General features: G+C 37.8%; 1 protein-coding gene across 1 annotated transcript in view; it reads right to left on the bottom strand.

Moving 5' to 3' along the window:
* Positions 1–23,629, bottom strand: part of CCDC18 (coiled-coil domain containing 18) — a 209,898-nt gene that overhangs the window by 107,882 nt on the left and 78,387 nt on the right. The window contains exons 6-7 of the mRNA XM_006831049.1: positions 16,456–16,577; positions 5,151–5,442 (exon numbers count right to left, since the gene is read on the bottom strand). Of these exons, the coding sequence (XP_006831112.1) occupies positions 5,151–5,442; positions 16,456–16,577 (414 nt within the window). The remainder of the gene's footprint in view (positions 1–5,150; positions 5,443–16,455; positions 16,578–23,629) is intronic.

Genomic DNA, 23,629 nt, shown 5'->3' on the forward strand with positions numbered 1-23,629 from the left:
CCACCACAGCACGACAGACAGACGAGTGGTGGCCGTTTGGTAGGTATGGCCAACGGTAGGTATGGACTAATAGAAACCCTAAGCACAACAGAATGAAATACTGCCTGATCCTGGACCAGCCTCACAATCATCGCTATATTTAAGACCATCACTGTTGCCATTGTGCCAACCCATCTCGTTGGGGGTCTTCTGACCCTCCATTTTATCCTTCCCAGACACAGGTCCCTCCTGATAATATGTCCAATGTATGAGAGATAATATCTGGCTATCCTAGCTTCCAGGGAGCATTCTAGTTGTACTTCTTCCAACACAGATTGCTTTGTTCTTTTGGTAGTTAATGGTACTTTTAACATTCTCCTCCAACACCATAACTCAAATGCATCAATTCTTCTAATGGTCTTCCTAATTCACCGCCCAACTTTCATATACATACGAAGTTAGTGAAAACACCATGGCTTACACCAGGCCCACCTTAGTCCTCAAATTGACATCTTTGCTATTCAACACTTTAAAGAGGTCCTGGGGAGATCTGCCCAATGCAATACATCATTTGATTTCCTGACTGCTGCTTCCAAGAGTGTTGGTGGTTGATCAGAGCAAACTGAAATCTCTGACAACTTCAATCTTTTCTCCATTTATAAGGATACTATTTATTGGTTCAGGGTGAGGATTTCTGTTTTTTTCACATTGAGGTGCAACTCATACCAAAGGCTGTGGTCTTTGACCTTCATCAGTAAGTACTTTATTATGTCTTCTTCACATTCAGCAAACAAGGTTGTATCATCTGCATAACGCAGGTTGTTAATAAGCCTTCCTCCAATCCTAATGTCAAATTTGTCTTCATACAATCCAGCTTCTTAAATCATTTATTCAACATACAGACTGAATAAGTATGGTGAAAGAATACTACCCTAGCACACACCTTTCCTAATTTAAAACCATTCAGTGTTCCCTTGTTTTCTTGGAACAACTGCCTCTTAGTCTATGTAGAAGTTCCTCGTGACCACAATTAACTGTTCCAAAATACTCATTCTCCACAATGCTGTCCATAACTTGTCATGATCCACACAATCGTAGCCTTTGTGTAGTCAATAAAGAACAGGGAAACTACCTTACTGGTATTCTCTGCTTTCAGCCACAATCCATCTGACGTCAGCAATGACATCCCTCATTCTATGTTCTCTTGCAAATCTGGTTTGAACCTCTGGAACTTCTCTGTCAATGTAAGGATGCAGCTGATTTTAAATTTTACTTGCATGGGATATTAATGATATTGTCCAATGGTTTCCACATTCCATTGGGTCACCTGTCTTTGGAATGGACATAAATATGTAACTCTTCCAGTCAGTTGGCCAGGTAGTTGTCTTTCAAATTTCTTGCCATAGAAGAGTGAGTGCCTCCAGTGCTTCATCAGTTTTTTGAAAGATTTCAGTTTTTTCCCATCAATTCCCAGAGCCTAGCTCTTTGTCAATGTCTTCAGTGCACCTTAGACTTCTTCAGTATCATTGACTCTTGATTATATCTACCTTTGGAAATGGTTGAACATCGACCATCTCCTTCTGGTACAGTGACTGTGTATTCCTTCCATCTTCTTTTGATGCTTTCTGCATCATTAAATATTTTGCCCATAAAATCATTCAATATTGCAAGGCGAGACTTGAATTTTTTTCTTTCGTTCCCTCAGCTTGAGGAAAGCTAAGCATGTTTGTCCCTTTTAGTTTTCCAACTTCAAGTCTTTGCATATTTTGTTATAATATTTGACCTTGTCTTCTCAAGCTGCCTTTTGATATCTTCTATTTAGCTCTTTTACTTCATCATTTCTTCCATTTGCTTTAGCATCACTACACTGGAAAACAAGTTTCAGAGTTCCTTCTGATATCCTTTTTTAGGTCTTTTCCTTTTCTTATCTTCTCAATGACCTTTTGCTTTCTTTCTATATGATGTTCTTGATGTCATCCCACAACTCTTCTGGTCTTCAGCCGTTAGTGTCTAATGCATCGAATCTGTTCTTGAGATGATCTCTAAATTCAGGTAGGGTATGTTCAAAGTCATATTTTGGTTCTTATAGACTTGTTTGTATTTTCTTCAGCTTCAGCCTGAACTTGCATATGAGCAATTTATGGTCTGTTCCACAGTCTGCACCAGACCTTTTTTTGGCAAATGAGATGGGGCTTTTCCACCACCTCTTTCCATAGATGTTGTCAATTTGATTTCTGTGTATTCCATCTGGTGAGGTTCATGTATATAGTCATCTTATATGTTATTTTTAAAAGGTTTTTACAATAAAGAAGTCATAGGTCTTGCAAAATTCTATCATGTGATCTCCAGCATCATTTTTATCACCAAGGTCATATTTTCCAACTACTGATCCTTCCTCTTTGTTCCCAACCTTTGCATTCCAATCACAAGTAATTATCAATACATCTTCATTGCATGTTTGATCAATTTCAGACTGAAGAAGTTGGTAGAAATCTTAAATTTCATCATCAATGGCTTTAGTTGTTGGTGTGTAAATTTGAATAATAGTGGTATTAACTGGTCTTCCTTGTAGGCGTACTGATATCCTATCACAGACAGCATTGTACTTCAAGAAAGATCTTGAAATGGTCTTTTTGATGATGAATGTGATGCCATTCCTCCTCAAATTGTCATTCCTGGGATAGTAAACCACGACACTGTCAAATTTAAAATGGCCAATGCCAGTCCATTTCAGTTCAATAGTGCCTAGGATATAGGTCTTTGTATCTTCCATCTCATTTTTGACAACTTCCAATTTTCCTAGATTCATACTTAATACATTCCATATTCTGGTTATTATTGGATGTTTGCAATTGTGTCTCTTACTTTTGAGTTGTGCACCATCAGTAAATGAAGGTCCTGAAAGCTCTACTCCATTTGTGTCATCATGTTCAATTGTACTTTGTGGAGGAACAGTTTTTCCCCAGTTGCATTTTATGTGCCTTTCCACTTGAGGGGCTCATCTTCTGGCACTGTATCCGACAAAATTCATGTTTCAATATTCGATAATCTGGTGCTGACAGCGTTCTACTGCTATTCATAAGGTTTTCAGTAACTAAATATTCGGAAGTAGTCCATCTATCCTTCTTCCTAGTCTGTTTTCATTTGGACACTCAGCTGAAACCTGTCCACCATGAATGACCTAGCTGGTATTTAAAATTCCCATGGCATAGCTTCTAGAATCACAGCAACACAGAAACCACCACAGTATGACAAACTGACAGACGAGTGGTGGTCTCATTAACTTGTGAATGGATAAATAAAATGCGGTATAACTATATAAAGGAATACTATTAAACAATAGACAGAAACATGAAATAGTTACACATCATGAATGAATCTCGAAAACATTAAGTCAGGGTCCCCTCAGGGCAAACCCCCTTCCAAGACTAAGACTCAATGGGAATACACGAGCAGACATGCATTCTGATTGGTGACCACATTTGTCACCTGTAAGAGGAAGTGAGGGAAAAACAGCAATGAAGCTGCAAGCTAAGACCTACAAGGTTCAACAGACTCCTGTGAACCTGGGTGGAGACTTGGTTGGCCAGCAATGTGGCAAGACCTGGGGACTCTTGGGCCAAGAGTAAGTGACACAGCCACAGAGAACTAGAGTGGAGAGTGATGCATCCAGCTGATAAAAGAGGGCATATACATAAGAACATCCACACTTGCAGATAATACCCACTCAACTTGGCTTCAATGACTGGATGATCAGAGCTCAACTAGAAGAAGAAAGAGGAGAAAAAAAAAAGAGTAATCTGATACAATTTGATAAACTTGAGCTACACCTATGTATACAGTAGCTCAAAAGATGGAACAAATCTTTACATCAAGGGTCATTCTCATACCCTCAGTACACAGGGTTGACAAGGATGGGCAACTTAGACATTGGCTACCCAAAATGGGGGGTGGGGGAAGCTACAAAGGCAAGAAGTGAGTGGCTTACAAGCTTTCAAGAGGGACCTAGATCCAGAGGGCATGGATGAAGGTAGACTCACCACTGAGTAGTATCCAATGTATCTAGGTGGGGCTAATGAAAGGAGATGGGGATAAATCCCTTGTGGTACAATGGTGACTAATTGTATCAGGACTGACTGCAAGGGTTGGAAATGTAAAGGTGGACATTATGTAGCAAAAGGAAGGGAGTGACTGACTATGCAGTCCAGGAGCTGAGGTCCCTGGAACTATCAAGGGAGAAGAAGCGAGTGCAAGACCCTACCCAGAGAAGCAGTGATGCCAGAGATAGAGGCAGAGATGATGACATGGAGAGATGGAGTGGCTAGGGACTCTAGACTCAGAGAGGGAGAGGAACTGTGTGCTGAAGACCAGGGAGCAGGCTTGCAGGGTATACCCTTTGGTTGCTTGATGATGCATGGAAGGGATTGTAACCATAGCAATGAAACGATATACGACAGGATGAATGTAAAGTTAACGTTCTCCCATGTAAACTATCACATAATTCACAATACATTAAAAACAAACAAACATTAAGTCAGATGCAAAAGACCACCTATTGTATGATTCTATTTATATGAGATGTCCAGAAAAAACAAATCTATAGGGAAGGAAAAAAGATTAGTTGGTGTCTGGGTCTGGCATGGGTTGTTATTGTTGTTATGTGCTATAGATTCTGTCACAACTCATAGTACACTGTGTAGGGCTTCCAAGGCTTTAAATCTTTGTGGGAGCAAAAAGCTGTTTCTCCCGAGGAGCTAGTGTGGAGACATGGATTAACTGTAAAATGGGCATAAGGGATCTATTGGTAACAATAAAAATGCTTTAAAACTAGATTGTGGTGATAGTTAATACAACTATAAAGTTACTCAAAATTATTGGTACACATACAGAGGGTGAATTCTATGGTATGAAAATACCTAAATAAAGATTGTTTCTTTTTGTTTTTTTGAATTCTGTTACATTTTAATAGATGTCTTTAAGAGATTGAAAAAGAGTGAAACAGTAGGAAAGTATAGAAAAATAATAGGGACTAGATAAAAAACCAAATGACTTAGAGAATAGACAGCAAAAAAACAGAAGTTAATAAAACAGTTATAAAAGTTTTAAAACCAGTATAATTTCTTTTTCCATTATCTAATCAAGTATATTATATTTCTTTCACACATACTTACTGGCAACTGGGATATAATTTTTTCCAAACTTCTCAGTTCCATCCTTGAATTTTCAATTTCTTGGTGACACAAATCTAGTCGCTCATTCTGTGTTGTAATTCGGAGCTTTAATTCTTTGTTTTCATTCATTATAGAAAACTTTTCTCGAAGTATTTCTTCTTTATCATCTAGATCATTCTGTAGCTTTAGAACACTTTGTCTAGATTCAGTTAGTTGTGCCATGACTTCTGAATTTTTCACTGCCATAGTTCTTAATTTTTCTTTTCCAATGGTACTTTCTTCCTTTAACTGCCTATGAAGAAGAAAAACATAAAAATGAAAAAATGTACTATTTACCCTTGCTGCTCCCATGAAGATTTAACATCTTGGAACCCCTATACAGGGTCGCTGAGTTGGAACCAATTCAAATACACTTAACAATAACATATTAAATTAATCTAATTTTAAAGCCTAAATCTGAAATAATAAAATCAGTTTACATTTACTGAATGCCTATTTTCGTCATGCCAGGCACTCATGACTTTATGTGGCTGGTGACCAGCCATTGAAATCCTAGTTCTAATCCTGATACACCCGAAATGACCATGAGTCAAAACAGACTCAATGGCAACTGGTAACTGGTAATAACTTCAAATACATATTCCTATGAAAACCTGACAAAAATTAGAACGATTATATCCTTAGAACTGTTACCGTATTTCATTAGTATTTCAATATAGTAACTGGTCAGAAGTTTCACATTCTTTACAGTTCTGAAATTGGAATTGTCAATAAATAGCGCCTTGTTAAGAACTGCCAGTTAATAAGCAGTTATCATGTAGTGTCTTTGCCTGTGCATTTGTAAACAATAGCACGTGCAGCAAAACTTGCAAAATGGGATAGGAAAATGGGAAAGACCAGGAGACAAAAAGGAAGCATTAAAATGTCCCTAGAAACCAAGTGTGGCACTGTAGAATAAGCACTGGACTGTTAACTGAAAGGTCAGTGGTTCAAACCCACCAGCCACTTCTTGGGAAATATATACAAAGACGCTATGAGTTGGGAATGACTTGACAGCACTTAGCAACAGAAACAAAGTGGCTATGGGGAGGAATACGGTGGGTGGTAAATCCTGTATTTACCTAAATTTCAGTAAGATTCCAGAAATATGAGTCAAAAGTAAACAAACTACATAATTGTAAGTCAGGTTAAAAGTCCAGCACCAATGACTTTAAGCTCTTACAAGGATTCTTTAAGAAATCCTGTAGTAGCAACATTCTTAATGACACACAGGAAGATCCTGTATAGAAAAACATGGGATATCTGTTAGAAACAGAGAGGTCAAACTCTGAATGTGTGAAGTTTTAGGAATGCCTTAACCAATGGATTTCACATATAATTTCCTTTTGATATAAAGTAATGCATGACTTCAAAATGATTTTAAATAAATTTTAAAATGTATAAAACTAAGTAAAAAAAATTGTTACAAAATCATGTTGTTATTGTTATTAGATGCCATTGAGTTGGTTCCGACTCATAGTGAATCTATGAACAAAAGAACAAAACACTGTCCGGTCCTGTGCCATCCTCACAATTGTCATGTTTGAGTCCATTGTTGCTACCACTATGTCAACCATTTCACTGAGAGCCTTATTTTTTTTCTGCTGACCCTTCACTTTACCAAGCATAATGTACTTGTCTAGAGACTTGTATACTGTCCAAAGTATAGGAGACAAAGTCTCCCCATCTTTCCTTCTAAAGAACATTCTAGTCGTACTTCTTCCAAAACAGATTAGTTTCTTCTTTTGGCAGTCTATGGCACTTTCACTATTCTTCACCAATATTATAATTCAAAAGCATCAACTCTTCTGTGGTTTTCCTTATTCCTTATCCAATTTTCACACCATATGAGTCAATAAAAATGACATGGCTTGCATCAGGTGCACGTTAGTCCTCAAAGTGACATCTTTTCTCTTCAGTATTTTAGAAAGATGTCTCTTGAAGCAGATGAGTAAGCCTAAAGCAATACATAATTTTTTTTTTTTTTTACTTTTTATTATGAATTAAGGTTCATTGAACAGATCATCAGTCCCACATTCAACAAATCATACACTTTGTGTCATTACAATGATTGCTATCCCGTCCATGTACCATCACTTTACCTCTATTCACTTTAGCTCTTGCACTCATGTCTTCTACAGCCTTCATATTTTCTGTGCCAGTCTTCCTCTTGTATACTGCTTTCCTCACTACTACTCTCTTTTGTGTACTACCCTCTCTCTATCCAGTGAATAACTTTCCTTCCCTCCCACCTGTGGTAACCATCACAGAATGTTTCTTTATAGGAAGAAAACTCTTTTTTTAACTTTTACAACAGTGGTCTCATACACTATTTGCCCTCCTGGTTCATCCATGTTATGAGGTGTTTTACAGATTCATCATTCGTCAATGTTGCATATGTATTCCATTGTGTGTATGTACCAAAGTTTGTATCCATTCTGCTAGTTTGACTCTTGATTAGTGCATTTAATACATTTATATTTAGTCTAATTCTCAATAAGTGGAACTTGATTGCTGTCATTTTGCTGGGTGTTTTGTGTGTGTGTGTGATGTTGCTAATTTCTTTGGCCCACATTAATTTCTGCACTGAGTTCATTTTATTTGTGGATTTTCACCATTGCTGTTGATTTGATGTTTACAAAATCTTTCTGATTTTCCACTTTTTTATTTTCATGTGAAGGTGTATTAATTTTCCTTGAGGATATCCTGAAAGAATCTGTTAACTGTTTTCCTGTTTTATCTCAAAATCTATTTGACTTACCATCATTTGAAAGTTCTGTATCTACAACTATTTCCTCTTTTTGCTTTACAGTTGATTTCATTATAAATTGATAATCTCTGGTTCCCTATTTTCAGTTTTGTAAGTTTGTTTTAGATAATTTTATATCTGGAAGTCCTGGTATGATGTTGTAGGAAAGCACTAGACTGCTAACCATAAGGTCTGTGGTTCAAACCCACCAGCTGTTCCTTGGAAACCCTATTCAGGGTCACTATGAGTCAGAACCAACTTGATGGCACACAACAACAATATCTGGACTGAGTTCTGGGTAGTGGTGTCATGTACGTTAATCTCAGGTTGTTGTCTGTTGTCATTGGTTCTCAGTCCAAAGAACATCCTTTAGGAATTTTTTTAAAGTAGACCTGGCAATTACAAATCCCTTTAAATTCTGCTTTCTGGAAATGTCCTAAACTCGCCACTGTATTTAAAGGACATCTTTGCTGGGTATATGATTCTTGGTTAGGAATACTTTTCTTTCAGAGATTTGTATATGTCATCCCATTGCTCTCTTGTCTGCCTGGTGTCTTCTGAAATATCAGAGCTTGATCTTATTGGTTCACCTTTATAGGTAATGTTTCATTTTTCCAGAGCTGATCTCAAAATTATTTCCTTGTCTTTCTTTGGTTTTGAAAAGTTTGATAATGATATGTATTGATGATTTTCTTTTGGGGTCTCTCCTATTTGAGGTTCATTCAGCTTCTTGAATGTTTACCTTATCGCCTTTCATGACGTTAAGGGAGTTTCTTTTAGCAACTGTGTGACAATTCATCTGTATTTTTTATTGTCTCTTCCCTGTTCTAGAATTTTGACCACCCGTAAGTTATTCCTCTTCATGGTATCCCATATAAACTTCATGGTTTTGTCTGAGATTTGTTTTTTCAGATTGTTCTTCTAGCTTATTAGTATTGAGAGTTTTATCTTCAAGGTCACTAATTCAGGCTTCCACTGATTAAAATCTACTCATTTGCCCTTTCAATGTATTTTCCATTTCTGAGATCCTAGTATTAATCTTCTCGATTTCTAACTACAGGTTTCATATTGTTTCAAAATTTGCATTGATTTTGCCTGTTTGTTCTTATAGTGTTTTCCTAAATTCTTCTAAAGTTTTTTCTGAGTTCTCGTTTTCCTCAATATTTCTGTCAATCCATTAAAAGTATGTAAACATCATTCTTCTGAATCATTTCTCAGGTAGTTCCACTACCATTTCTTCCTAAGAAATGTTTTCTGGCTCTGCATCTTGGTCATTTGAGCCACTCTCATTTCTTCATGTAAGCCCAAATCTTCTGTTGTCTCTAATATTTTGTGTTATCATAGTATTTATATTAAACTGATGACTGCATGTTCTTAGGGTCTCACTATTCGTCTCCTCATGATGTGATGAGAAAATGGAAACATACACCACTTTCTGTGTGTCATTCACACAGTTCAAGTTAGGGTGGGCTTGGCTGATTATGGCTTATGTCTGTCATTGACAAGGCGGTACAGGATCCGGTATTGACTACTGTCCAGTGGGTGGAGCTGCAGAGCATAGAGTTGAGGCTGACCTGCATGGGCATGTTGTTGTCTACAGTTGGGTAGCACAAGAGGAGTAAACAAACATAGGAAAACAAAACAGAACAAGAAAACAACAGTAAATAAAGGAGAAAAAAGAAACAAAAATGGTTAGCAATAAGAAAAAAAGAGTATGAATAACTAAAAAGAGGGACAAGAAAACAGAGCTGTATAAGAAAGTAATAAGAGAAAATGAAAGGAAGGGGAAAAAAAACACTGAAAAAACAGAGGGAAGATGAAAACAGAAAGAGATTGCAGAGTAGTAAGGAAAACTCAAGAAGAAAAATGGAGAAGAGGGTAGAAAAGAGAAACAGAAGAAAAGAGAAAACAAAAGCAGAAACTGAAAGAATGAAAATCAAGGGAAGGGAAAGAGAGGAAGCAGGAAAATAATAAGTACACAAAAACAACGAAACACAGAAAGGAAAAATCAACTTTAAAAAAAAGTGCAGGTGCACTTGTTGAACCCAGAGAAGAGAAAACTCTGGGGGCTGCTCCAGCCAAGGAACTCATGAGGTGGGTGCAGAAAGGATATGAGAGCTGAGTTCCTAGGCGTTATCAAGCTCAGGACACCCAATCCAGAAGTAGTTTGTGGAGGTCCTTCAGGTTACTAGTTTCAGTGGCTGTCAGAATTACAGGGCAGCTGGGGACAGAGTGGCTGATTATGGGTTCTTTAGCTCTGGAGCAGAACCCATCTGAATCCAGGTATCAAGAAGGCATAGTGGGCACCCACTGCACACTAGCTACAATTGTATGGCTCAGAACTCCTGAAGAGCACTGTCTGCACTGGGGTAGAAGACGATGGGGGCTAGTCTCACCTCTGTAACCCAGGGGAGTGTGAGGATCAAGAAGGAGTCCCATTTTTTTTTTTCTATCGTACATGAGAATGTGTGTTGTCAAGTGGCTGTCTGTCTGTCTCCCCGAAACTGTTTCCAAAAGTTCATAATGGCCACACCATGGCTGTCCTGCAGTCCATTCACCAGTCAGCCCCCTTCTTTCACCACTCCTGCTCAGCTTCTCTTCTCAGTAGGTATTCAATCCACTTCTCTAATCTGTCCTCTCAGGGTTCCAGGATTGTCCTCTGTGTCCGTTTCATTTGGTCTCTTTTATCTTTGTTATTAAGGGTCTGTACAGCATTTCTGTCTAGTCTAACATCTTGTTGGAAGTTCATCATTTGATTTCTTGACTGATGCTTCCAAGAACACTGATTAAGTATCCAAGCAAAATGAAGTCTTTGACAACTTTAATCTTTTCTGAGTTTATCATGATGTTATTGATTGATAGTTATGAGGATGTTTGTTTTCATACTGAAGACTGTAGGCTTTGATCTTCATCAGTATTTCAAATTCTAACTTTGCATCTAGCAAGCAAGTTTGTATAACCTGCATATCACAGGTTGTTACTGAGTCCTCCTCCAAACCTACTGCCATGTTGTTATTTTTCAGCTAATCCAGCTTCTCGGATTAATTTTTCAGCATGCAGATTGAATAAATATGGTGAAAGAATATAACTCTGATATATATCTTTTCTGATGTTAAGACATTTTGTATCTCCTTGTTCTGTTTGAACAACTTCATTTTAGTCTATGTATGTTCCACACGAGCACAATTAAGTGTTCAGGCATATCTATTCTTCCCAGTGTAATCCATAGTTTGTCAATGTCCACAGTCAAAAGCCTTTGCATAATCATTAAAGCACAAATAAGCATCTTTCTGGTATTCTCTGCTTTCAGCCAAGATCTAGCTGATGTCAACGATATCCCTCATATCATGTTCTCTTCTGAGTACAGCTTGAATTTTGGACAGTTCCCTGTCAATGTACTGCTGGAACTTTAAAAAATTATTCAGCAAAATTTCACTTGTATGTGATATTTATAATATTATTTCTGTATTCCATTGGATCACTTTGAAATTGGCACAGATATGAATCTCTTCCAATCAGTTGGCCAAGTAGCTGTTTTTCAAATTTCTTGGAAAATTAGGCAAATGATTGAGCACTTTCAGTGCTGTAAAATCATAGAAACCTTTATTAAACAAAAATATCAAGATGCAAAACTAGTGCTCATTGATATATCCACCATCCAGGTCTATACACTTCTGAAGGTGTTATTTCCATCTCTCTAAAACTTCCCACCACTCGTCTGTCACTTTGTCGTACTGTGGTGGCTTGTGAGTTGCTGTGATTCTGAAAGCTTTGACACCAATATTTTAATAACAGCAGGGTCACCCATGGTGGACACGTTTCAGATAAGCTTCCAGATGAAGAAAGACTAAAAGAAGGAGTGACAAACTACTTCCGAATATTTAGTCACTGAAAACCTTATGGATAGTAGAGAAACACTGTCAGATATAGTGCCGGAAAATGAGCCTCTCATGTTGGAAGGCACTCAAAATGCGAATGGGGAAGAGCTGCCTCCTCAAGGTAGAGTTGACCGTGATGATGTGAATGGAGTAAAGCTCGTGGGACCGTCATTTGCTGATGGGGCATAACACAAAATGAAGAGAAACAACTGTAAACACCCACTAAAAATTGGAACATGGAATATACAAAGTATGAATCTGGCAAAATTGGCAGTTATCAAAAATGAAAGGGAACGCATATACATTGTTATCTTAGGCATTAGTAAGCTGAAATGAACTGGTACTGGGCATTTTGAATCTGATAACCACATGGTTTACTATGCTGGAAATGACAAATTGAAGAGGAATGGTGTTGCATTCATCGTCAAAAAGAACATATCCAAATCAGTCATGAAGTACAATGCTGTCTGTGATAGGATAATATCCATGTGCCTACAGGGAAGCCCAGATAATACCACTATTATTCAAATTTACACACCAACCACTAAAGCCAGTGAGGATGAAATAGAAGAATTCTACCAACTTCTTCAATATGAAATTGATCAAACATGCAATCAAGATATATTGAACATTTCTGGTGATTGGAATGCAAAGGTAGGGAGCAAAAGGGAAGGATCAGTAGTTGGAAAACATGCCCTTACTGATAGAAATGATGCTGAAGAATGCATGATAGAATTCTGCAAAATCAATGATTTGTTCATTTCAAATAGCTTCTTTAGGCTGCATAAGAGACGAATATACACATGGACCTCACCAGATGGAATACATAGAAATCACTGACCATATCTGCGGAAAGACATGATGGAAAAGCTCCATATCATCAGTCAAAACAAAGGCCAGGGGCAGATTGTGAAACAGACCATCAATTACTCATATGCAAATTCAAACTGTAGCTGAAGAAAATGAAAACAAGTCCATGAGAGCCAAAATATGACCTTCAATATATCCCACCTGAATTTACAGATCATCTGAAGAACAGATTTGATACATTAAACACTAAAGACTGAAGACCAGAAGAGTTGTGGATGACATCAAGAACATCATACATAATAAAGCAAAAAGTTAATGAGAAGACAAGAAAGAAGGAAAAGGTCAAAATGGTTGTCAGAAGAGACTCTGAAACTTGTTCTCCAGCGTAGAGTTGCTTAAAGCAAATTAAAAAAATGAGGAGGTACAAGAGCCAAACATAAAATTTCAAAGATCAGCTCCAGAAGATAAAGTCAAATATTACAACAAAATGTGAAAGATCTGGAGTCAGAAAACCAAGAAGGAAGAACACGTGCAGCATTCTTCAAGCTGGGGAACTGAAGAAAAAAATTCAAGCCTCTACTTTCATTATTGAAAGATTCTATGGGCAAATTATTGAATGATGCAGAAAGCATCAAGAGAAGATGGAAGGAATACACAAAGTCATTGTACCAAAAGGAAATGGTTAATGTTCAGCCATTTCAAGAGGTAGCATATGATCAAGAGCAAATGTTAATGAAGGAGGAAGTCCAAGGTGCACTGAAGGAACTGGCAAAGAACAACGCACCAGGAATTGATGGAATCAAAACTGAAATCTTTCAAGAAAGTGAGGTAGCACAGGAGGCACTCACTCATCTCTGCCAAGAAATTTGAAAGACAACTATCTGGCCGACTGATTGGAAGAGATCCATATTTATGCCCATTCTAAAGAGAGATGACCCAATGGAATGAGGAAATCATCAAACAATCTCTTTGATGTCCCATGCGAGTAAAGTTTTACTAAAGGTAATATAGAAATGGCTGCAAAGATACATTGACAGAGAACTTCCAGAGGTTCAAGCCAGATTCAGAAGAGGCCGTGGAAAGAGGGATATCATTGCTGATATCCGATGGATCTTGGCTGAAATCAGAGAATATCAGAAAGATGTATGCCTGTGATTTATTGACTACACAAAGGCTTTCGATTGTGTGGATCATGACAAGCTATGCACAACACTGCGTAGTATGAGTATTCCAGAACACTTTTGTGCTCATGAGGAATCTGTACATGGACCAAGAGGCAGTTGTTCGAAGAGAACATGGGAACACTTAAGAGTTTAAAATTAAAAAAGGTGTGCGACAAGGTTGCATTCTGTCACCATACTTATTCAACCTGTATGCTAAGCAAATAATACCAGAAGCTGGGTTCTGTGAAGAAAAACGCAGCATCAGAATTGGAGGAAAACTTATTAACAACCTGCGATATGCAGATGATCAAACTTGATTTCTGAATGTAAAGAGGACTTAAAATATTTACTGATGAAGATCAAAGAGCACAGCCTTCAATATGAATTACATCTCAATGTCAAGAAACAAAAATCCTCACCACTGGACCAATAAACATTCTTATCAAAGGACAAAAGATTGAAGTTGTGAAGGACTTCATTCTTCTTGTATCAACTATCAACACTCGTAGAAGCAGCAGTCAAGAAATCAAACAACGTATTGCATTAGGCAAATCTGCTGCACAAGACCTTTTTAATGTGTTGAAGAGCAAAGATGTCAGCTTGAGGACTAAGGTGCGCCTGACCCAAGCCATGGTATTTTCAATAACCTCATATGCATGCGAAAGCTGGAAAGTGAATAAGGAAGACCACAGAAGAATTGATGCTTTTGAGTTATGGTGTTGGAGGAGAATATTGAAAGTGCCATGGGCTGCCAAAAGAACCAATAGATCCGTTTTGGAAAAAGTGCAGCCAGAGTGCTCCTTGGAGGCCAAGATGGCCACACTTCGCCTCTCATACTTGCGACATATTTTCAGGAAGGACCTGTCGCTGGAGAAGGACATCATGTTTGGTAAAGTGGAGGGTCAGAGAAAAAGAGGAAGACCCCCAACGAGATGCACTGGCCAGGTGCCAGCATCAATGAACTCAAGCGTGGCAACAGTAGTGAGGGTGGCCCAGGATCTGGCAGTATTTTGTTCTGCTGGGGTCACTATGAGTCGGTGCCGACTCGATGGCACCTAACAACAACAACAAAACTTCCCTGAAGGTTTTCTGGGCTCTTCAATTTATATCACATTAAAACAATAATTCTAGCATTCTGGAGGGACTCAAACCGTGTTCCTTTGAAAAGTTCTTTGATTTCTGGGAACAAAATCAGTCTGAAGGGGCATGATCATGGCTAGAAGGTGGACGGTGTAAGGTTTCCCAACAAAATTCTCCTAGGAAAGCCCTTGCTGCCCTGAAAGGATGAGCAGGATCACTTTTGTGATGGAAAAAAATTCCTTGGCTCAACTTTCCTGGCCCTTTTCTCACCACTGCAGTTTTCCATTTTCTTAAAACTTCTTCCTACTAAACCCCAGTAACTATCTTCTGTCCTTCAAGAAAATCTATAAAGATTACTCCTCTAGAATTAAAAACTAGTCATCATAATCTTCTGAGTTGACCTCTCTGCCTTGAATTTAACTGGCTCAGCATATCCCTTTAGAAACCACTGTTTTCACTGGACCTTTTCTTAAAAGGCACACTAAAGAAACTACGGCGCTCTGGCAGCCTACTGGTTACGAATCAGGCTGCTTACCTCAAGGTTGGCAGTTTGAAACTACCAGGAGAAGGATGAGGCTTTCTGCTCCCATAAAGATTTACAGCCTCGGAAACCCTGTGCAGGGTTGCTGTGAGTCGGAACTGACTCAACGGTACTTAACAACATTAACAACAAAAAGAAACTAACACAAGTGTGTTACTGAGAGAGCTTATCTATAGTCATCCAATCATCACAGAGACATGTTTAAATGTTTTGCTTGGAATAAATTCATGAAAATATGAAGTGGAACCCTAGAAATAGTTTTATACTTACCCTGGTATTTTTGTCCCTGCCACCTATGCAAAAATACTAAATGTACCACTGCTGAGAAATATTGTTTAAATTGGACAAACTAACTATTCTGATTATTCTCTTTTCTTTTTAGATCAGAGTCTGAGGCAACAAGTGCGAATTAATATTAACCCATGATACTTGACAGAGTTCAGTTTTTTTCAGGCAACATGAAACAATGGAGAGAGTACAGAAGTCAAAGTTCTCATCCTTGGTCTGTCTTTCTTAGTCCAATAATGAGCGCTCTCTGGGTCTCATTTCCTTCACTGATAAAAAATGAAGACGTTGGGGTAGATGATCCTTCATGACATGATTTCTTTTTAATTTGAGCATTTGGTAGTATACATATTTTACTAAAAAGTTAATGTGGTTATACTAGGACATAATGTCTGTTCATTTTATCTACTTAATACACAGAGTAAATACGTTTTGTCAGTTTTACTTTATATTTACAAGTACATGTGAAACATGAGCATGTTTCTCCACATTTAAATTTCTAACTTTATACCAAGAAAATGGTTTTAGTTGCAAATTTTATCTTTCTACATAATTAAAGATTATAATATACAAAATTTTAAATGTTTTGTTTAGCTTTGTTTTTCCATTTCCACACAAAAAATCCTTTACCACAACAGGATGCTATAATTTTTCTTTCAGAATTTAACTTCATTTTTATATTTATCACTCTTTTCCCTGTTTGTTTGTTTGTTTCCCCATTTCCACACAAAAAATCCTTTACCACAACAGGATACTTTACCTTAATTTTTCTTTCAGAACTTCAACTTCATTTTTATATATACCACACTTTTCCTGTAGTCTTTTATTTTCTTGTTCACAGTTAATTAGATTTTTCTCTAATATTTCTTCTTCAGCTTGAACCTAAAACAATATTTGTTTTAAATTGACAATGTGGTCATAAATTTTAGGTATTTCAAACTAATAATAGTGACATCTGAAATAAGCTAGAAAACAGACTAAGAATTGTGTAAGTTTAAGTCTGTACCAATGTATCTAAAAGGGCAATGTAAAATTCCATGGCAGTAACAAAGGACAGGAAGACGGATGTCAACTACAACCTGACCAGAAATCCTAACTGGCTATAACAGAGAAGGACAATAATTCTGTCGCCTAAAAGCAAAAGTACTTTGGCCTCTCATGGACAAGGTAGGTAGTAACTCCAGTAACAACGCAGCACTCAAGATACTAAAAGTGCAAAATACTACAGAAGCAATTCTTGAAATATTAGCTACAAAAAACTTAGTGAAATCACAGCCTAAAATGTAAAACACATAAAAGCAAAGTACCCAGGTTAGAGAGCAAGGAGTATATGACTGAGTAGGGAGTTCTTTTCGACCCTTCTTCCGTTGATACCTTTTATTACATTCACCAAACTAAAGGGTTCTGCTGAACATTTAGAATTGATAATCCTAGGAAATAGTACGAAAATAATTGTTTTACATTTTCCTCTCTTCTCTCTAAATTCCTTCCTCTCCCCAAGAATATCCTTCTATTACAATTGCTAAGTGTATTATTCTCCCTACAGATAATCTTATTAGGAATCCCTTCTATAATATTGCATTCCAACAGGGGTCTTCTACAATGTTGTCAAGAGTGATTTGCTGATTATCTCACACTTAAGATTTCAATTGCCTCATATGCATGTGACAGTTGGGCAATGAATAAGGAAGACCATAGAAGAATCAATGCATTGGAATTATAGTATTGGAGAAGAATATTGAAAGTACCATGGGATGCCAGAAGAATGAACAACTCTGTCTTGGAAGTAGTTCAGCCAGAACACTCCTTAGAAGTGAAGATGGTAAGACTTTGTCTCTCATACTTTGGTCATGTTATCAGAAAGACCAGTCACTGGAGAGAGACATCAGGCTTGGTAAAGTGGAATTTCAGTGAAAAAGAGAAAGACCCCCAATAGATAATACAGTGACAGTAGCAATGCGCTAAAACATAACAACTGTGAAAACAGAGAAGGACCAGCCTGTTCTTCCTTCTGTTGTGCATAGGGTCACTATGAGTTGGAGCCAACTATGCAGGACCTGTCAACAAAAAGTGGTACTTACAATTTTACTGAAAGAAATGACTTACTTGAGGCCAAACACAAGCTTTCATCTTGACGTTACTACGCAATGTGGTTGATAAGGTCTTTAAACTCTTTTATTCTTTAGTAGTTGTGATGTATTTATACTTGGCTCAGGCCTCTCTAATTATTTTAATTTCTTTTTATTAACTGGTCATTTTTTATTCTGTCCTTTTCTTTTTATATGTTTCCTGTGAAAGTGTTAGCTATTTCTTGATTCTCCTTATTACAACTATGCTATGATAAGCATTCATCTCAGGCTTCCAAAATTCCTCCCACCACACATGCTGTTATTGTTGTTGTGAGTTGGTATGGACTCATAGCAATCCTATGCACAAAAGATCACAGCACTGACTGCTCCTGCACCCAGTACACGATCGTTGCAACACTTGAGCCCACTGTTGATGCCACTGTGTACATCCATCTGCTTAGGGGTCTTCCTGTTTTTCTCCGACCCTCCACTTTACCAAATATGATATACTTTTCCAAGAACTGGCCTCAACTGATAAAATGTCAAAGGTATGAGAGACAAAATCTGTCCATCCTAGCCTCCAAGGAGCATTCTGGCTGTACTTCTTCCAACACAGATTTCTTTGTTCTTTTGGAAGCCCATGGTACTTTTAATATTCTCCTACAACACCATAATTCATATGCAACAATTCTTCCATGGTCTTCCGTATTTTCTGTCCAACTTTCACATGCATATGAAGTTATTGAAAATACCATGGCTTGAGTCAGGCACACCTTAGTCCACAAACTGACATCTTTGCTCTTGAATACCTTAAAGAGGTCTTGTGCAACAGATTTAACAATGCAGTATGTAGTTTGATTTCTTGACTGGTGCTTCTATGAGTGTTGATGGTTCATCTGAGCAAAATGAAGCCTTGACAACTTCAATCTCTTCTACATTTATATTGTTGTTGTTGTTAGGTGCCATCGAGTTGGTACCGACCCATAGCGACCTTATGCACAGAAGAACGAAACACTGCCCAATCCTGGGCCAACCTCACTACTGTTGCCACACTTGAGTCCATCAATGCTACCACTTGGCCAATCCATCTCATTGGGAGTCTTCTCTTTTTCTTTGACCCTCCAACTTACCAAACATGATATCCTTCTCCAGTGACCGTTCCTTCCTGACAATATGTCCGAAGTATGAGAGATGAAGTTTGGCCATCTTGCCCTCCAAGGAGCACTCTGGCTGCACTTTTTCCAAAACGGATCTATTGGTTCTTTTGGCAGCCCATGGCACTTTCAATATTCTCCTCCAATACCATAACTCAAAAGCACCAATTCTTCTACGGTCTTCCTTATTCACCGTCCAGCTTTCACATACATATGAGGTTATTGAAAATACCATGACTTGGGTCAGGCCTGGGTCAGGTCTACATTTATATGGATGTTATTTATTAATCCAGTGGTGAGGAGTTCTGTTTTCTTTATACTGAGATTCAGCCCATACTGAAGGTTGAACTGTGATCTTGGGTCTTCATCAGTAAGTATATTAAGTTCTCTTCACTTTCAGCAAGCACGGTGGTATCATCTGCATACCACAGATTGTTAATGAGTTTTTCTCCAATCCTGATGCCACGTTTTTCATCGTATAATCCAGCTTCTCTTATTATCTGCTCAGCATACAGACTCAAAAAATATGGTGAAAGACTACAACCCTGGTGCAAAACTTTTCTAATTTTAAACCATTCAGTGCTCCTTTGTTCGGTTTCAACAACTGCCTCTTGGTCTGTGCACCTTTCGTAATTTTAAACCATTCAGTGTTCCTTTGTTCTGTTCTGTTCAAACAACTGCCTCTTGGTCTATGTACAGGTTTTCTCGTGAGCACAATTAAGTGTTCCAGAACAACCATCATCTGCAATGTTGTCCATAGCCTGTCATGATCCACACAATCGACTCTGCAAAGCACAGGCAAATATCTTTCTGGTATTCTCTGATCTCAGTCAAGGCCTATCTAACATCGTAAATGCTATTCCTTGTTCCACATCCTTTTCTGAATCAGGCTTGAACTTCTGGCATTCTCTGTCAATGTACTGTTGTAGCTGTCTTTGAATTATCAAGTAAAATTTTACTTGCATGTGATATTAATGATATGTTCCTATGATTTCCCCATTCCATTGGGTCACCTGTCTTTGGAATGGACACAAATATAAATCTTTTCCAGTTGGTTGGCCAGGTAGCTGTCTTTCAAATTTTTTGGCATAGATGAGTATTTGCCTCCAGTGCTTTCTCAGTTTGTTGAAATATTTCAATTTGTATTCCATCAATTCCTGGAGCCTTGTTCTTTGCCAATGCCTTCAATACACCTTGGATTTCTTCCTTCAGTATCATTAGCTATTGATCATATGCTAACTCTTGAAATGGTTGAACAGAGACCATTTCCTTTTGGTACAGTGACTCTGTACATTCCTTCCATCTTCTTTTGATGCTTTCTGCATCATTACATATTTTTTCCCATAGAATCCTTCAATTTGCAGGGTGAGGCTTGAATTTTTTATTCAGTTCCTTCAGTTTGAGGAATGCTGAGCATGTTTCTTCCCTCTTGATTTTCTAACTCCAAGTCTTTGCATGTTTTGTTATAATATTTGACTTTGGAACTTTCTATTCAGTTCTTTTAACTCATTTCTTCCATTTGCTTTAGCAACTCTATGCTGCAGAGCAAGTTTCAGAGTCTCTTCTGACATCCATTTTGTTCTTTTCTTTCTTTCTTGTCTTCTTAATGACTTTTTGCTTTTTTCCTGTATGATGTTCTAGATGTCATCCCACAAGTCTTTTGGTCTTCAGTCTTTAGTATCTACTGCATCAAATATGTTCTTCAGATAATCTCTAAATTCAGGTAGAATAGATTCAAGGTCATATTTTGGCTCTATGGACTTTTTTTCAATTTTCCTCAGTCTCAGCCTGAACTTACATATTATCAATTGATGGTCTGTTGCACAGTCTGCCCCTGGTCTTGTTTTGGCAGACGATCTGGAGCTTGGAGCTTTGAGTATTTGAGTAATATAGAAGTCTCTTTCCACAGATATACTCAATTTGATTTTGGTATCTGCCATGTGGTGAGGTCCATGTATATAGTCTTCTTTCATGTTGCTTAAAAAAGGTAATTACAATGAAAAAGTCATTGGTCTTGCAAAATTCTATCATGCAATCTCCAGCTTTCTTACTATTACCAAGGCCTTATTTTCCAACTACTGATCTGTCCTCTTTGGACCAACTTACACTTTATCAGTTTGATTTAAGGACCAACTTATGTTTGATCAATTACAGACTGAAGAAGTTGGTAGAAGTGTTCAATTTAATCATCACTGGATTTAGTGGTTCACACGTAAATTTAAATAACAGTTGTATTAATTGGTCTTCCTTTTAGCTGTATGGATATTATCCTATCACAGACAGTGTTGTTTTTCAAGACAGATCTTGAAGTGTTCTTTTTGATAATGACTGCAACACCATTCCTCTTCTGTTTTTCATTTCTGGCATAGAAAACCATGTAATTTGCCAAATTCAAAATGACCAATACCAGCCCATTTCAGATCGTTAATGCCTAAAATATTGATGTTTATGTGTTCCATATTACTTTTGACAATTTCCAATTTTCATAAATTCATACTTTGCACATTCCATGTTCGAATTACTAATAGATGCTTACAGCTGTCTTCTTCATTTTGAGTTATGCCTACCAGTAAATGATATTATAAAAATCACCTCAGTACTATCTTAAATTATGTTGTTGTTGTTAAGTGCCTTCGAGTCGGTTCCAACCCATAGCGACCCTGTACAGGGTTTCCGAGGCTGTAAATCCTTACAGGAGCAGAAAGCCTCATCTTTCTCCTGCGGAAATGCTGGTAGTTTCGAACTGCTGACCTTGCAGTTTGCAGCCCGATTCGTAACCACTACGCTACCAGAGCTCCTTGAATTAGAAGACCCAAAACATTGCATCCAAAATCCTTCAACTTCCCTTCTTTCTTATAACTAATTTTTTTTTTACTATATTCTAATCTACTGTTTTTCATTAAAGAAAAGAAATGTTCTCATTCTATTAAAAAATATCTACTCTGCTCTTGGGCCTATATATACCCTTCAGACTCTTGAACCAGCTACCATTTCCTTTAATTTCAACATCTTCACTCTCCCCTTGCCACCTCCTCCACTGGCTCATGTCCTTCAAACCTACTATATTCAGGTAAAATTTTCCTTGACCTAGCTTCTTTCTACCTCTCCACTCCCCACTTCTTTCTTCTTCACCTATCTTAAAGAATAGTCTATTAACTACCTACAGTGTCTCCTTTCTCATTTCTCCCATTTCACAAGTTATGTCTTCTGTTCCTACTATTTTAATAGAGCTGATCTCTACATATTAGCTAATGATTCTCTCATTATAAAAATCAATAGCCCTGTCTCAGTCCTCATTGTCCTTAACCACTCTAAAACATCTGATTAAGGATCAACATATGTTAAAAGTGCTCTATTGCCTTTGGGGCATTCTGGTGTTGTGCTATAGGATAAGCATTGGACTGCTAACCACAAGGTCAGTTATTCAAACCCACTAGTCGATCCTTGGAAACCCTATATGAGGTCACTGTGAGTCAGAACTGACTCAACAGCAGTTAATAACAATAACATTGTCTTTGGAGTCCTGGTGTAGGGTAAGCACTGGATTTCTAACTGCAAGGTCAGCGAATCAACCCCACTAGCCATTCCTATATGGAAACCCTATACAGGGTAACTATGAGTTTGAACTGACTCCAGCACTTAAGAACAACAACTGTCTTTGTTTTCATCACTATACTTTCTTGGTTCTCTAACTTGTTTGCTCACATCTTAACATTTTGAAAAGCTATTCCACCTATCTTTAAATATTTCTCAGGGTTGCATCTTTCATCCTCTTCTCTTCTATATAACTCTCTTTCATCTGTGGACAACATTGTAAAGTATGAGTATTCCAGAACACTTAATTGTGCTCATGAGCAATCTGTACATGGACCAAGAGGCAGTTGTTCAAACAGAACATGGGAACACTGAATGGTTTCAAATTAAAAAAGGTGTGTGACAAGGTTGTATTCTTTCACCATACTTAATCAACTTGTATGCTGAGCAAATAATCTGAGAAGCTGGGTTATATGAAGAAAAACATGGCATCATACTGGAGGAAGACTCATTAAAAACCTGTGATACGCAGATGTTTACAACCTTGCTTGCTGAAAGTGAAGAGGACTTAAAATACTTACAGACCAAGATCAAAGACCACAACCTTCAGTATGGATTACATCTCAATGTAAAGAAAACAAGAATTCTCACCACTGGACCAATAAACAACATTCTTATCAATGGAGAAAAGATTGACGTTGTTAAGAACTTCATTCTTCTTGGATCAACCATCAACACTCATGGAAGCAGCAGTCAAGAAATCAAATGACATATTTCATTAGGCAAATCTGCTGCACAAGACTTTTTTAAAGTGTTGAAGAGCAAAGATGTTAACTTGAGGACTAAGGTACGCCTGACCCAAGCCATGGTATTTTCAATTACCTCATATGCATGCGAATGCTGGACAAGAAAGACCGTAGAAGAATTGACGCATTTGAGTTATGGTGTTAGAGGAAAATAATGAAAGTACCATGGGCTGCCAAAAGAACAAACAGATCTGTTTTGGGAGAAGTGCAGCTAGAAAGTGCCCTTGGAGGCCCAGATGACCAAACTTCATCTCTCATACTTTGGACATATTGTCAGGAGGGACCAGTCACTGAAGAAGGATATCATGTTTGGTAAGGTGGAGGGTCAGAGAAAAAAGAAGACCCCCAATAAGATGGACTGGCCAAGTGGC

This window comes from Chrysochloris asiatica, unplaced genomic scaffold (assembly GCF_000296735.1).
Source record: "Chrysochloris asiatica unplaced genomic scaffold, ChrAsi1.0 scaffold00002, whole genome shotgun sequence".
In the NCBI taxonomy this organism is placed as follows: Eukaryota; Metazoa; Chordata; class Mammalia; order Afrosoricida; family Chrysochloridae; genus Chrysochloris; species Chrysochloris asiatica.